Genomic DNA, 13,688 nt, shown 5'->3' on the forward strand with positions numbered 1-13,688 from the left:
TGGGAGAAATATCTACCTCAGATATGCAGATGACACCACCCTTATTGCAGAAAGCAAAGAAGAACTAAAGAGCGTCTTGGTGAAAGTGAAAGAAGAGAGTGAAAAAATTGGCTTGTAATTCAACATTCAGAAAACTAAAGCATGGCATCTGGTTCCATCACTTCACGGCAAATAGATGGGAAAGCAATGGAAACAGTGACAGGCTTTATTTTCTTGGGCTCCAAAATCACTGCAGATGGTGACTGCAGCCATGAAATTAAAAGACACTTGCTCCTTGGAAGAAAAGTTATGACCAACCTAGATAGCATATTAAAAAGCAGAGACATTAATTTGCTATCAAAGGTCCGTCTAGTCAAAGCTATGGTTTTTTCAGTAGTCATGTATAGATATGAGAGCGGGACTATAAAGAAAGCTGAGCGCTTAAGAACTGATGCTTTTGAACTGTGGTGTTGGAGAAGCCTCTTGAGAGTCCCTTGGACTGCAAGGAGATCCAACCAGTCCATCCTAAAGGAGATCAGTCCTGGGTGCTCATTGGAAGGACTGATGCTGAAGCTGAAACTCCAATACTTTGGCCACCTGAAACAAAGAGCTGACTCATTTGAAAAAACCCTGATGTTGGGAAAGATTGAGGGCGGGAGGAGAAGGCGGGAGGATGAGATAGTTGGATGGGATCGTCGACTCAAAGCACATAAGTTTGAGTAAACTCCAAGGAGGCCTAGTGCGCTGCAGTTCACAGGGTCGCCAAGAGTCGGACACGACTGAGCGACAGAACTGAACTGAACTACAGTTATTGGAAATAAGAACAAAAGTTATGAGCAGGGAAATGAAAAGCTGATCAAGGGTGGTCCCTAGTGGAGAGAACCATGAGAAGTTAGGGCATTGGAGGTATAATCTGAAATAACTGAAATGATCAAGAATTATGATAATGGTAATTAATGACAATGAACCAGAAACACAGCGATCCGTAGGTTACCGAAGAGAGTGACTGCTCTAGTCTCCTGTTAGGACGTATATTTAAAGTTTTTATGTTTAAAGCTCTGGTTATTTGTGGAAGTACAGCTCCTTTAAAAGCCTGGGAGAGCAAAAAGCCACAGAACCAGAGCTGTGCGCGAGCTTTTGTAGGGACTCCTCCGCCGAGACTGCGCAGTGAGAGCGGAGGCGGGGCCAATCGTGGGCTCGCGGACGAGGGCGGGGCTTTGGGGGCGGAGTCTGAGCTCCGGGTTGGGCTGCGGCTGCGGCTGCTGCACTTCCAGCTTCTGAGGCCAGGAGGCCGAGGCCTGGGCCCAGCCCGGAGCCGCCGCTCGTCGGAGCCTCCTGGAGCCCCCGCGCAGGCTCAGCCTGGGGGCGGGCTCAGGCCCGGCCCGCCGCGGAACCCAGGACAGAGGCTGCATGCCCGAGGACCAGGCCGGCGCAGCCATGGTGAGAGAGCTAGGCCTGCCCGAGCCGCGGCCGCCCGCCGCCCGCCACCCTGGCCCCCGCGGGCCTGCCCTCCCCAACTCTGATGCCCCGTGCTCCTGCCTTTACCTCCCTTCCTTGTTACCTACCCCTGACTGATCCGCTCCTTCTTCCCCTTGTGCCCTGGCCACCTGCTGGGGTAGCACCCCCCCCCCCCGCCCCACACCCTCTGCATCTCTCTCCACTCGGTGACATCCCCCCCCCTTTTTAAGTCACCCCCCAGTGACAGCCTCTTTCGCGTTCCCCTTTGCCTCCCCCTCCTCGTCCTTTAATCCGACCTTCCTTTTCTCCTCTATGGTTTTGCCTTGTTCTCTCTTTCGGGATCTCTACACCGTCCTTCGGTTTCCTCCCTCCTTTTTGCTCCTGGTCTTTGCTCTCGCTACTTGCCCCCTTCCATCATTTTATCTCCTCTCCGTATCCTTTATCCCCTTCGTCCTCCACCATCCTACATTTCCTCTCCCCCTTATTGGATGTCCTCTCTTCCGCGCTCTCACAGCTGTCCCCATTTCCTTCTACGGGATTCAAGGGTCTAAGCAGGAACAATTTGAGGGCGGTTGCTTCCCAGGAGCTGTTGGGCGGGCAGATAGGGAGTCGGAGGCTTTCTTCCTTTTCTTTTTTGTCGAGGGAAGGGAGTAGATTGGAGAGAGCTTGCAAGCCTGATTACCTAATGTCTTTGCAAAAACTGAGTGATAGAGTGTTTTGGAGCGGCGGAGTGAGACGTGGGGTGCGGGTCGGCATGCATACTATGGCCTTATGAGATATCTAGCTTTTTGATAAAAGTAACTTAAAATGTTTTAAATTGAATATTTATTTTGAGCATCTTTTATTGTGAAAGTATAGTTTGGGAAATTTAAAAATATTTATTTACAGGCTTTTTTGTTACTCGGAACAAATGGTTTGTTTTTGTTTGGAGACTGAGACCAGGGCATCTGGAGATGGAAGATCAGCTTGGCAGTCAGTTTGTGACAGTCTCCTTAGTACCTCTATTATCTTCATTTGTTTTACCCTCTCTGCTTTTAGTTGGGAGAGCCTTACATTTGCAGATTTCCTCTCTTCTTCCTGTTTGAAGCTTCAGTGGGTCTTTCATTGAGTTGGGTTACACATGGTTTGCAGTTCATTTGATTAATCCGTTGCTCCAGCATATGCAGCAATCTAAATTTCGGTCTCTGGGAGGAATAAGACATTCTAGTCAAAACAAAGTCGTGGTAATTATGTTCTCCTAGGAGGATAGTCACTTCTGTTTTTTTCCCTATTTTTTGAAGAGTGGTTCAAAGTTACTTAATTTGTGAACTTTCTCTAACTCACTGACTCTGCATTTTTAGATGGTCATTCTCCAGTGTCTGCCTGCACAACAACCCTTCACATTCACAACCCATCGCACAGCTATTGTATGTTAATCTGTTTCTTCCCCTGTAATGTGAGTTCTACACAGTTACTATGCCTTACTCCAGTTATTCCCAGTGCCCAGGCAAAGTAGGTACTTGAAATGATTTCACTGTATGGTCTCATTTTTCCTCTCTGACAAATGTGATCTTGAACTGAAATTTGAGAAAACTAGTGGGCTACTCAGAAAGAGTGAGTTTGAGATTCTTATTTTTTGTGCAGAAAGGAAATTTATTAAGATGTGACCTTTTCAGAATAAAGAGCTGTCCCAACAAATACACCAAGTGGCTAGATTTTTGAAAGTGCTAGCCTTCCCACAGAGAGTGAATGTATGAGTACAGAGGCAGAAGTTATAAACTCCTTTTTGGGGGTTTAGGATCCAAGTGTTCCATTTGATCTGGGCTTGAAAAGTGAATAGGGTTTATATAGATAGTTTTGGGTAGGGGAAGAATGTTGTGAATGTGAATAGAAAGTAATGAAGATGTATTGTAGGTAGTAGGATTACTTTTATGTGGCATGAAGAATGCAGGAATGAGGATGTGTAGTAGGAAATGAGACTAGAATTAGATATATTAGACATGGTTATGGTTTAGACTGTTTCGAACTAACTGGATTTTTCCTTGTTAAAATACATACACACAGTGTAAAAATATATGTATGCGAGAGTTGAAGAGAAGGCAAAATTTTATCTTATTGTGAGCTAAAAATTATTTGTAGAGGCTACTTAAAAAATTTTCCTGGTGTAATAGGTGTAATAGGCACTCAATAAATAGAACCAAATATTATGATAAAGCTTTGTGTTTTATATTTTTCAAAATTTTCATTGTTAGGTTGTGTTTTGAATAGTTGATGTATCTAAGACAGGGATTCTCAAATTTTATCATGAATCAGAATTACCTGGAGGGCTTGTGGTCTGCCACTTCTAGAGTTTGATTTATTAGGTCTGGAGTAGGACCTGAGAGTTTGCATTTCTGCCAAGTACCATGTCATGCCGGTGTTCCTGAACTATAAGCCACATTTTTGAGAACCACTGGTTTAAGATGTAGTCCTTTTTATTCATCTAACAGTTTTTGGACTGCCATTGACTGGTGACATTGAGGATATTGCAAGTAATAAAACGGATGTGGTCTCCGCTTTTTTGTACGTTTTGTCTGTGGACAGTATAGGATCAAGCAAAGAGAGTAGTTATAAATGTGAAGAGTGCTAAAAAAGGAAAAGTGGCAGGATCATGATATGGGAAAGTTAGGGATGGCTTCCCAGAGGGTCTTACTTTTAGGGGAAACCTAAGGGACTAAATGACAGGAGTTGAGTTGTGTTGTAGGAAACCTGTTTAGAAGGAATAGCATATGTGAATGACCTAGTCCTGTCTCTTGCCTGCTTAACTGCATATCTTTGAGTTCTCAGCTCAAGAGAGTCAGGGAAACCCCAACTCCCCTGCCTACTCATCAAAACAAAAATACCGCGAAGTCACACACTTCCGTCATGTCAGTCTCTTTGATAGAATACACATCAATTGTAATTTTATATTTCTGGCTATGATTTTTCAGTTAATATCTGTCTCTGCCTTCAGACTATAAAAATCATTGATACAGAAGTGACTTGACTAGCTTCTAAGGGCCAGGTGATGTTCTAGGCATTGTGGTTAAAGTGGTTAAAAAAAAGAAAAGACAATAAACAAATATATTATGAGAATAGTTGCAAATGCTAAGAAGAAATAAAATCAGGGTAAGGTATAAAATTAAATATATTTGTGTGTGGAACTATTTCAAATGATATGGTTAGGCAGCAGCATTAATAGCTGCTATTTACTAAACATGGCTGTGTATAAGACCTGTTTTGTGTCTCATATTGTGTCTTTAACACCTAAATAGTGCCTGATGCATAACATGTGCTTAATAAATATTTGTTGAATGGATGGCTGACTTTGGGAAGGATCAGAAAGTCAGGTAGACTTTGTTGAGAAAGACCATTTCAGTTAGAGTTTTACCTTTTGAGGGTTTATTGGATAAGAGTTTGAGAAGGAAAGCTATTCTTGGCAAAGGGACTGATTTGAGCATAGAAGCTGAAACCGAAGGAGGCGTGATGTATGTGGGGAAATGCCTGCCGACGGGTTTGTTTCCTGGTCCTGGAAGAGCCCACATGCCACGGAGCACCTAAGCCCATGCACCACAACTGTTAAGACTGTGTTCTAAAGCCCGGAAGCTGGAACACTGAAGCCCACAAGCCCTAGAGCCTGTGCTCTGCGCAAGAGAAGCCACAGCAGTGAGAAGCCTACGCACTGGCAACTAGAGAGTAGCCCCTGCTTGCTGCAACTAGAGAAAAATAAAAGCCCTTGCAGCAACAAAGACCCACATATTCAAAAATAAAAATTAATTAATTTAAAAAAATACATAAGAACTGACTTTTAACCTTAAATTAGGAATTCTTGCTCTTTTGTACTTTAAAAATCAGTAGGTCTTTTTTTTAAATTACTTTTTATTTGACTATAGTTGATTTACAATATTGTGTTAGTTTCTGCTGTACAGCAAAGTTAATCAGTTATACATAGATTTTTTGTTTTTTTTTAGATTCCTTACCCATATAGTTCCCTGTGCTATACAGTAGGTCCTTATTATAGTAGTGTGTATATGTCCATCCTAATTTCCCAATTTACCCCTCCCCCTTTCCCTGATGGTAACCATCAGAATGTTTTCAGTATCTGTTACTCTATTTCTGTTTTATAAAGAAGTTATATATACCATTTTTTAAGATTACTTGAGCGCTATTATATGAAATTTGTCTTTCTCTGACTTATTTCACTCAGTATGACAATCTCTAGGTCCAGCCATGTTGCTGCAAATGGCATTATTTGGTTATTTTTTATGGTTGAGTAATATTGCTTTGTATCTGTATAATACATATTATATGTGTATTGTACATATAAAGATGTAAAAATATCTTCTTTATTCATTTGTCCATGGACACTTAGGTTGCTTCCATGTTCTGGCTATTGTAAATAGCGCTGCAGTGAACACTGCGGTGCGTGTACCTTTTTGAGTTATAGTTTTCTCCAGATATATGCCAAAGAGTGAGATTGTTGGATTATATGCCAGCACTATTTTTAGTTTTTTAAGGAACCTCCGGTCTGTTTTCTATGACTGCACCAATGCATTCCCACCAGCAGTGTAGGAGGGTTTTTCTTTTCTCCACACCCTTTCCACCATTTATTGTTTGTAGATTTTTTGATGATGGCTAGTCTGACTGGTGTGAGATGATACCTCATTGTGGTTTTGATTTGCGTTTCTCTAATAATTAGTGATGTTGAACATCTTTTCCTGTGCTTTTTGGCCATCTGTGTGTCTTGTTTGGAGAAGTGTATGTTTAGATCTTCCATCTGTTTTTTGATTAGATTGTTTGGATTTTTTTTTTTTTTTTTAATATTGAGCTGCATGAGCTCTTTGTATATTTTGGAGGTTAATCCTTTGTCAGTTACTTTGTTTTGCTTTTGGTTTCCTTGGTTGTGCAAAAGCTTTTAAGTTTAATTAGGTCCTATTTGCTTATTTTTGTTTTGATTTTCATTACTCTGAGCAGTAGATAAGTAAAAATTAGTAGGTTTTTCTAATTTTTCTATTTTTTTTCCTAAATGACAAAATAAAAAGAATGCTTCCAGGCTGCTGCTTACAAGCTTGTCTCCACAAATAAAACATTGGAAGTACAGATATTGCAGTAGTGCTTAGTCACTTAGTTGTGTCCGGCTCTTTGCAACCCCATGGACTGTAGCCCTCCAGGCTCCTCTATCCATGAGACTCTCCAGGCAAGAATACTAGGATAGGTTGCCATTTCCTTCTCCAGGGGATCTTCCTGACCCAGGGATCTAACCCGGGTCTCCCGCATTGTAGATGGATTCTTTACCATCGGAGCCACCAGGAAGTATGGTTAGTTTACTTCTAATATTGAAAATCCAAATTGGATAGAATTATCATCACATTTATTTTTTCAATACTTAAAAATACTGAGATATCTTGATGTACCATTTAAGAGTCCTGATAAGATAAATGCACTCATTTACTCCTATTTTGTCATCGCAACTTATGTTTCCGGTCTTTCTTTCACCAACAGTTCATTATAAGAATAAAAATAATTTAAAATTACTGTGGTGTTCAGTATGTAACAGTTGAGTGTCTGTAATATGATGAGCCTGTTTCCTAATTTCCACTAATTCACACATGTTCAGTAGATAAAATTTTGGATACTCTCAAACTATTCTGTTTTCAAAGGAGAATATTTTAAGTAATTTTTTCATTATATGGTAAAAAAAAATACACAAATCAGTGTCTATTTGTGTATAACTGAGTCACCTTGCAGTACAGCAGAGATTGGTACAACACTGTAAATCAACTGTACTTCAATTAAATGAAACTTAAAAAAATACAAAGCAAAATATCAGTGTTGAATTTAATGATTGAGTCATCCTTGAATTAGGAAAGTTTGGCTAGAACACTACTTTTTTCACAGGTTCTGAAGCTAACCCTTAAAACACACAACCAATAAGTAGCAGAAATAGTCATTATTTGCAGTGGAATAAAAGATATTTTTAATGCTAGTAATTAATAGAGGAAAATGTTAAGACAAAGTTCTTGAGTGCTGGGACATTTATTTAGAGAGCATGATCTCACACATTTAGTGAGCACACAGTATCGGATGATGTATTAATTAATCTTCACAATTCCATGCGGTTGATGATGTTTTCTCAAGGCACAGTTAAGAAAACTGAGACTTAGAGAAATCAGGCAATTATGGTCATATACCGAATAAGTGACTGAACAGGATTCAAGCACAGGTTTGTCTGACCCCTAAGTCTATGCTATTTCAAACACCTTCCCTGGACTCTGAGATTTTCAGAATCTATACTGAATTCAAGCATTTAAAATATTTGTACTATTGTTTCCATTTTAAAAGTAATTTAATATTGAGAGAAAATTGGTCAAAGAGTGTGTATAATTTTATGGTTCTTGATCTGTCTTGCCAAATCACCTTCTGCGAGCATTTGTAGAGTGTCAGATGTTGGTGGCATTCTGTCTTTAGCATTTAGATACCTTTTTCATGTTGAAAAGCTTGAGACACATGACAAGAATATACTTTTAGAACACAATAATTAGGGGAAAAGCCCCAAAGGCTGGTGGAAATCATAATTCTAATAGCATCTGTTGGGCATTGAAAGTGTACATTTCAAGATATTACTGTGTACAGAGCATACTTGGTATGAATGTAAATTTGTGGATTCTTCACTCCACAAAAGAAACCTACAGTTTAGGGCCCACTAGTTTACAGTGGTCTTATAGGGCTGCTGCAGCCACACAGATTGTACTGCAACAACACAGGTAGCAACTGTACCTGTGGCCAGGAGTGGGTCTACAAACATCTGTATCCTGTGTACTTGGCAGTGTAAATCAAATCACAGAGTGGGAGTCCAGCAAATAGTTCTGTGCAGTATACGAGGATTCTTAAGATCTAATTCTTTAATGAGCTAATCATTTTATGAGAAAAAGTCCTTGCATTTTATGTTCAGTTATACTGAGCACACATACTGTTTATTATGTCTCTAGTTTTCCTTAGACTCTTCCTTTAGCCTGGAATGCTGTCTGCCTGAGTATTTAACTTTCAAGTTCCTTTTAAGCCCTACCTCCTTTGTGAAGCCTGCATTTACCCTCAGGTAGCCTTGGGCTCCTCTTCTTATGCCTTCCTTGTACATTATATGTGCTTTGGGTATGGGAATTACTCTATGGTGTTAGTATTTTTAATGAGGCTGGCTGTCTCTCCAGATTATGAGCTGTCTGTGGGTAAGTACAGTATTGTGTTTTTTTCAGCTTCGTGTCTTAAACAGTTGACATAATTCCTGATACTGAAAGAATGTGTGTACTTTGTAGAGAATTGCATAAGGTGAATGTTTACTGAGATGTGAGTCATGGAAAAGGGGGAAATAGATGAACACTTCGTACAGGTCCTCTGAGAAGGGGAAAAGAGTTTTGGTGGGTAAGAAATTTTGGATCAGATAGTTTCTCTTACTAGCATTAATAGTAGTTTTGACCCAGGATAAACATTTCTTTCGAGAGAGTTCATCAGGAAGAGCTGGGGAAGAAGCCAGATGATTTTGAGATGAATTGCAAAGCACTATCCTTTTGTATAAACATTTACAAGTTATTTGTCTATAATTTGTGGAAATATCCTTCCAAAGAATAGAATATTTAAATACAGATAGTAAAGAATCAGTTGTAAATGTAGAGGGGTGGTTAAATTATTTAAACATTTTGTTAACTCTATATAAAGATCTTTTTTCTTTATTCCTATCTCCAGTTCTCCCTTGTATGAACACTTTGCTTAGCTCTCAAAAGCATCTTAATGCATGTTCAATGTCATAGTCTCCTTTTCTAAGGGCATTTTAAAAAAAGTTTCAGTGCTCTTGGTTATGTAATATCAGTTATTTTCTTTCCATAGGCCTTGTAACCTTTGGCAAGTCGTCTCACCTCGCTGTGCCTCCCATTTTAAATCTAAAGTGAAAAGGTTGTATTAAATCCTCTCTCTGTGACCTTTTACACCTGTTAAAAACTGTAGTAAGATTGTAGCATGTTAAAGGTAAATATTTTAGTAAAGTAGGTACATTCTATTACCTGTAGTGGCAGACGGTTTAATAGGTTTTAATTTCGGGTGAACCTGAACTCTTACCTCCATTAATATACTATCCGACTTTTCACAGCGGAAACCCTTCTTTCAATTATGTTAATATTTCCATAGTATGTTAGTATTTTAAAGGCATTTTCATACACATCCCATTTATTCCTCAGTGCCATTTTGTGAGGTAGTCAAGGTAGAGGTTTAGCAGATAAGAAAACTGAGAAGTTAATTTCTTTACCTAAGGTCACACAGCTACTAAATAGCAGAGCTGGGACTGACTGCAAGCCCAGTGCTCTTTCCATTATTAACCCAGCTTCTCTGTTTACCATATTATATTTCAAACTAATGCTAGTAGTTAAGAGGAAAATAATGCTAAAGTATCTCTTTGAGTTACTGATTGCTATGATCTGCTCGTCTGCTAAATGACTGCTGACCTGAATTTTTGTATTGTTTCATGGAATAGCTTTATTACATGAGCTAAGATGGAAGGGAAGGGGATTTATTTACCTTTGCAAGCCTTGATCTTTTGTAGATAGAAATCTAGCTTCTTGCCCTTTAACACAGAGCCCTTTGCCACACTGGCCAAGCCTTGAAGTGATACATGTAAGAAGGTTGCCTCAGTTCAGTTCAGTTCAGTTCAGTCGCTCAGTCGTGTCCGACTCTTTGCGACCCCATGAACTGCAGCACGCCAGGCCTCCCTGTCCATCACCAACTCCTGGAGTTTACCCAAACTCATGTCCATTGAGTCGGTGATGCCATCCAACCATCCCATCCCCTGTCATCCCCTTCTCCTCCTGCCCTCAATCTTTCCCATCCTCAGGGTCTTTTCCAATGAGTCAGCTCTTCGCATCAGGTGGCCAAAGTATTGGAGTTTCAGCTTCAACATTAGTCCTTCCAGTGAACACCCAGGACTTATCTCCTTTAGGATGGACTGGTTGGATCTGCTTGCAGTCCAAGGTACTCTCAAGCGTCTTCTCCAACACCACAGTTCAAAAGCATCAATTCTTAAGTGCTCAGCTTTCTTTATAGTCCAACTCTCACATCCATGCATGACCACTGGAAAAAGCATAGCCTTGACTAGACGGACCTTTGTTAACAAAGTAATGTCTCTGCTTTTTGATTTAGGTTGGTCATACCTGCAACTTTTTTTGGTGTCTAGGGATCTCTGAAGAGTAGTTGGTGGTTTTTGCTTGTTTTTTTTTTTTTTTTTTTTTTTTCCTGGCCATACTGCGTGGCATGTGACCAGGAATCAAACCCATGTCCCCTGCAGTGGAAGCGGGGAGTCCTAACCATTGGACTGCCAGGGAATTCCCTAGTATTTTTTAAAAAAGAAAATAACTCCCCTCAGTCCGTGGCAAATAATTGAAAATACCTGTACCCTTGAGTACAGTATACCTGTGCCTTTACTACTACCACAAGGGGGAAGAAACTCCATAAACTAAAAAGAAATATCCCACGGAGTACTACTAAAACGAGGAGTCAAAGATTGTTTCAATATCTTGAAGTGTCTTATATCCATGAAGTCAAATGACACTGTCTGCTTTTAAATCCCATTGTTTAATTTTATTGCTAGACTTGGGACTTAATATTTCTCTCTGAACATATGGTCTCTTTCTCGAGGGGCAAATAAATACTTTAAACACACCTAACAATAAATTTGTGTTGACTGTTCATTTACTCATTCAGTAAACATTCAGTGCCTATCTGTTAGACGTTCTTGTTGGCTCTGGGAATAGAGCAGTGAACAAAACATAGTGTTTGTTTTATGGAGTTTACATTGGATGGTAATAGCTAACGATTATTGAGCATTTATGGCTCCCTTGTTAGCTCAGATGGTGAAGAATCTGCCTGCAGTGTGGGAGACCCGGGTTCGATCCCTGGGTCAAGAAGATCCCCTGGAGAAGGAAATGGCAGCCCACCAGTATTCTCGCCTGGAGCATTTCATGGACAGAGGAGCTTGGCAGGCTACATGGGATCACGTAGAATTGGACGCGACTGATTGACTCACACACACACACTGAGCATTTAATATATGCCAGAACTTGATGTTTTTGAACTGTGGTGTTGGAGAAGACTCTTGAGAGTCCCTTGGACTGCAAGCAGATCCAACCAGTCTATCCAAGGAGATCAGTCCTGGGTGTTCATTGGAAGGACTGATGTTGAAGCTGAAACTCCAGTACTTTGGCCACTTGATGCAGAGAGCTGACTCTTTTGAAAAGACCCTGAGGCTGGGAAAGATTGAGGGCAGGAGGAGAAGGGGACGACAGAGGATGAGATGGTCGGATGGTATCACCGACACAATTGACACGGGTTTGAGTGGACTCTGGGAGTTGGTGATGGACAGGGAGGCCTGGCGTGCTGTGGTTCATGGGGTTGCAAAGAATCAGACACAACTGAGCAACTGAACTGAACTGAGTCACTATTCTAAGTGTCTTACACCTAAAATTTATTTATGGCAACAATCCTGTGATGTAGGTACTGTTATTGTGTGTTTTTATAGATCAGGAAACTGAGGTACAGGAAGATTAAGTACTCATGCTTAAACTTATATCATTTTGTAAGTGATAGAGCTGGCATTATAATTCAGGCAGTCTGACTTCCAAACCCACACTTTTCACCACAGTATTTATTACATAGTCCCTCAGAGAGACGTCCGTAAAAAATTTATTTCTAATACTGAAATTGTCAAGTTTGTGATCTTTGTAGTCACCTGGTTGTTGGTCCAATCTTTAGGAAAAAATAATCCGAGGATATAGAAAAAACGAGTATCAGAGCCTTTTTACCTTCTATTGGAGGATCTGTCAGTCCTAGGAACTTTTCAGGTAGGAGGTAAGATCTTGAATCTGATTCATGAATCAGAACCAAGACAACTACATAAAGCCAGGGCCCTAATACCTAACATCACGCCGTTGGTGAAAACATAGACTAAAAATACATGCCTCGTGGTGGAGGGAAACAAAGGAGCGTACTTGTCTTGACATGGTCTCTGGACGGGAATAGTCTCTCTCGAGAATTTACAGTCATGAACTTTCTACCTTATGTGCCTGAAACTTGAACTTATATAACTTGTGCGAGATCATGGCTATTAAGTAGGAAGGGAACATTTACTGAGTAATTGCTCTGCCAGGCATTGTGCTGGGGGCTTTAAAAACAGTCTCTCACTTCACCCTGACAATAGCACCATGAGATAAGTACTAATATTATCCCCATTCTACAAAGGATAGGACAGAGGATCAGAAAAGCTAGATAATTTGCAGTGTAACACCACTGAATTCAAATCAAGGTCGAGTATTCTTCCTATTAAGCACAGGGTCTTTGGAAACATCATTTCGTTTTTGTGCCTCAGCTTCCTTAACTGTGAAATGAAATTTGTAATATTTTTCCTTTTACTTTATAAGGTTATTGTAGGTATCAAGTTATATAAAGGATGTGATTTTGATTTGTTACTGTTAGATACTGTCCCTGGTATCATCCATGAAGTTTTTTTTTCCTTTTAATTAATTAATCAAAAGAGTAAGTGTCAATCGCTCAGTCGTGCCCGACTCTTTGTGACCCCATGAACTGCAGCCCACCAGGCTTCGCTATACATGAGATTTTCCAGGCCAAGGATACTGGAGTGGGTTGCCATTTCCTTCTCCAGGGGATCTTCCCAACCCAGGGATTGAACCTGGGTCTCCTGCACTGCAGGCAAATCCTTTACCGACTGAGCTACAAGGGAAGCCCCTCGTTATTTAATAGTTTTGAAGTCCACAAGGTCTGTCTTGAGGAATTAAGGCGGTCTTACTATTTTTTGTATCAGATGTTTCCTGAAGTAGTTTCTTGAGAAATAAAATTAATTCTGAGATGTCATCTAGTAACTTACTAATTCATTCAACAAATGAGTTATCTGATGCATTTTTTGGGACTTTAGGCCCTAAGTATAAAGGATGCCTGATCGATGAGGAGTTCATTTTTTATCACTCCAGCAACAGCGGAAGCCCCAGTCTCCTCCAGCAGTAGACTACAGTTGCAATATGTACTCAATTCCCAGTGTCCCCCACCTCCCCACTTGCTGGAAATGGGTAGACCACTGCTCAGAATGCTGAAAGGCTTCTTTGCCCTGACCCTGGTGACATAGTAACAGAGTGAAGCTTTTACATATAGAAAACAAACCAACCAACAAATTATATAACTAAGTCATGGGAAAGTGACTGAGTATG

The 13,688-nt window shown here is 40.4% G+C and overlaps 1 protein-coding gene across 4 annotated transcripts in view; it reads left to right on the forward strand.

Moving 5' to 3' along the window:
• The first annotated feature begins 1,204 nt into the window (after window positions 1-1,204).
• ZYG11B (zyg-11 family member B, cell cycle regulator) overlaps window positions 1,205-13,688 on the forward strand; it is a 74,059-nt gene continuing 61,575 nt past the window's right edge. For all 4 annotated transcript variants that reach the window (XM_027970293.3, XM_042248212.2, XM_060409283.1 and 1 more), the window contains exon 1: window positions 1,205-1,419. In XM_027970293.3, coding sequence (XP_027826094.1) covers window positions 1,390-1,419 — 30 coding nt within the window. In that variant the 5' untranslated portion in view covers window positions 1,205-1,389. The remainder of the gene's footprint in view (window positions 1,420-13,688) is intronic.

Source organism: Ovis aries, chromosome 1 (genome assembly GCF_016772045.2).
Source record: "Ovis aries strain OAR_USU_Benz2616 breed Rambouillet chromosome 1, ARS-UI_Ramb_v3.0, whole genome shotgun sequence".
NCBI lineage: Eukaryota > Metazoa > Chordata > Mammalia > Artiodactyla > Bovidae > Ovis > Ovis aries.